Source organism: Nicotiana tabacum, chromosome 18, assembly GCF_000715075.1.
Source record: "Nicotiana tabacum cultivar K326 chromosome 18, ASM71507v2, whole genome shotgun sequence".
In the NCBI taxonomy this organism is placed as follows: Eukaryota; Viridiplantae; Streptophyta; class Magnoliopsida; order Solanales; family Solanaceae; genus Nicotiana; species Nicotiana tabacum.
Window position 1 is genome coordinate 78,894,882 of NC_134097.1, and position 3,000 is coordinate 78,897,881.

At 34.4% G+C, this 3,000-nt stretch overlaps 1 protein-coding gene across 1 annotated transcript; it reads left to right on the forward strand.

Annotated features, from left to right (window-relative positions):
* The first annotated feature begins 781 nt into the window (after positions 1 to 781).
* On the forward strand, positions 782 to 1,099 carry LOC107762324 (nectarin-1-like). The gene has a single exon (XM_016580670.1). The coding sequence runs from the start codon at positions 782 to 784 to the stop codon at positions 1,097 to 1,099; it is 318 nt and encodes a 105-aa protein (XP_016436156.1).
* Positions 1,100 to 3,000: the final 1,901 nt, after the last annotated feature.

A 3,000-nucleotide genomic window follows, 5' to 3' on the forward strand; every position in this document is an offset into this window, starting at 1 on the left:
AAACCCATAATTAAAAAATAAAAAAAGAATCGGCGTGTAAATAGTTTTCTTACTTTCTCTCGATCGCTTCAATGCCTATAATTTGAGAGATAAGAGGAAAGCCCTCTCTCGAATTCGAAGAACACCCAAATACGCTCTAATTTGTAGAAGATGCAAGAATACAGTGACAATAATATATTAATGATACAACATTTCTACTCGGAGAAAAATTATAGTGGTTGATGTTGGGAGATTCATTGTAGAAATATACCTATTATAACGTGACCACATGCACAAGAGTAGTTGTACCATAACTTGTTATCCTCAGAGAGATTATTACGTTGGAATAAATACATTATAACTCCGCATTTTAAGCTAAGTGCAAGATTACATGCATGAGTAAAGTTTGTGTTTGAGTTGGGAGAATGTCTTGTCACTCAAAATCATTTACCAACAATCTTGAAAGAGCCATATATCAAACCACCAAAAAGACGAAAAAGAGACTCCTATTTTGAAGCATGGCTTTTCTTTATTTGGTATAGTATTTTGACCACTCTATTTAATTTCTTCATCTCACGTCAAATTTAATTCTAGCAATACTCATTTACTCCTCGTCACATATATATCAATGTTATAATTCTTTTACACAAGCACCTAATTTCACGTCAATTCCAACACCAAATTAAAGCCTTTCAAGTTTTTCCTATAAATGAAGCTACTCCAATTTCTCTCAGCATCGTCAAATTAATTAAAGAGAAATATTAACGAGTTCTTCTTCTCCTTGAGCTTGTGGTCCTCCGAAATGGTCTTTGTTATGGAAGGTGAATTGGATGTTGGTTTCATTACTACTGCCAATGTACTGGTCTCTAAGCAAATTACAAAGGGCGAAGTTTTTGTTTTTCCTAGAGGACTTGTACATTTCCAGAAAAATAACGGCAAAGTTCCAGCAGCTGTTATTTCTGCTTTCAATAGCCAGCTGCCTGGTACTCAGTCCATTCCAACAACTTTATTTGGAGCTTCACCAACTGTGCCAGATGATATATTGGCTCAAACATTCCAAATTAGTACTGAGGATGTTCAGCAGATCAAGTCAAAGTTTGCATCTGCCAAGAAATTTTAAAATTTACAATATAATAGTAAGACATATATATGGATTTTCAATGAGAGGGTTTTTACCTGTTAATAATTGTCAATGAATGTGTAGGTTATTAATGTTGGATGCTCGCTCAAAATAAGTTTTGCAACTTTTGGTTTTGCAAATATCACAATGAATCGTTTTCTCTATGTAATACTGTGTAACTCTTGCTTTGTGATTTTAATTTTATACTGTTGATTTTTGGATTTTTATTATATATATGTCAAGGAAGATAATTACAACTATGCAAAATGCTGCATAAATTATTTTTGATATGAAATTTTGAGATCCCAGGTGTAATTTCATGCCGGAAAGCATGCATCTATTTATAGAGTGTCATTTTTCATTAAAAGGTCTAATAAACTTTCAAATAGTATACTTATGTAGAAAATGGTCAGTTTAATTAAAAATGCAAATCTTAAAGGCAGTGATAAAGAAAAATAGTTTGTTTCCTTTTGGCATTTATCATATCCATTAAAATTAATTTATACTAGTGAACTCTAAAAATGGAATTTTCTTTGATAGTTACTCCAAAGTGAGACTTTTGAACTTAATTTTGACGAGTGTGAGCGCATAATTTTTATCCTTTATATAAAACAACTCTTAAAATATTCCAAATAATCTTTAATCATTTTTGAATTTCACAGAATTTTTAGAAATTTTTTCTGTGTTCGTTTGGTTGCATTTTGAGTGCTTTTAATTATGATCTAGCATATATTGTCAGTATCCAAAACAAAACCGTTGTTATGACGCCTATTATGGAACTAGACAAGCGAAATACTCAAGCATTTTAACACAACAAAATCTTTGAAAAATATGGAAGCGATTAAATTTAAGGAAAACCTTTTAAAAACATAATAAAATTCGCAACTCAATACAAATGTCTCCCGAAACTGGGGTGTCACCGAGTACATGAATATCTACAATGGAAGATAGTCTAATACAATATCTAAAGAGTAAAACTAAAATATAAAATGAAGATAAGGGAGAAGAGTCAAGGTCTACGAACGCCATGCAGCTACATCGATAATCTCCGAAGATCCTGACTCCATAACTCAGCAGCCGTCGTGACCGGAATCACTAGGATCTGCATAGGAGGTGCAGGGTGTAGGGTGAGTACAACCAACTCAATACGTAATAAATCTAATCTTTGGACTGGAAGTAATGACGAACTCAACCGGTACAGTTCAATATAGAAATAACAGTGCAGAAACGTAGACATGTTTTCAAATTCAACAGTTAAACTCAATACAGCAAGATAGATCAATTCTAAATGATATGAGGAATACAACTTCTCTACTTCTACATGACAATGTACATGCAGTATGTGATGCACCATGCTGAAAGCTTCATGTTCATACACTCTTGAAATTCTCAATCACTTAGTAGTGTATATGGCCAATCCGGCCCAAGGAAGATCCATCCCGGAATATATACATCAACTAACCATCAATCACTCAGTACTGGGTAGGGCCAATCCAGCCCATGGGGAAGATCCATCCCCGAGTATAAATGCTTTGGACAAGATCCATGTCCAGTGAAAATCTATCCCTCAATATAAATCAACTGCTCTTACTTGGGGTGTGTGCAGACTCAGCAGAGGCTCTTTCAGCCCAAGCATTATCATAAATCATTAAAACCCGCTGCGGCGTGCAGCCCGATCCCATAAATGTCACTCATAATCAGGCCCTCGGCCTCACTCAGTCATCAATATCTCCAGTCTTTCTCTCACGGGCTCACAATGTCATGCAACTAGCCAGAAAATGATGATATGATGTATCAATAAATAGCAACAGAGACTGAGATATGATATGAAATGAATGAATATGACTGAGTACAAAAATTTCAATAAAATCAATAAGTCAACAGCAAGAAACGACCACTAT

Excerpts from the sequence above, each read along its gene's own strand:
- LOC107762324 (XM_016580670.1), top strand. The coding sequence starts at position 782 with ATGGTCTTTGTTATGGAAGGTGAATTGGATGTTGGTTTCATTACTACT.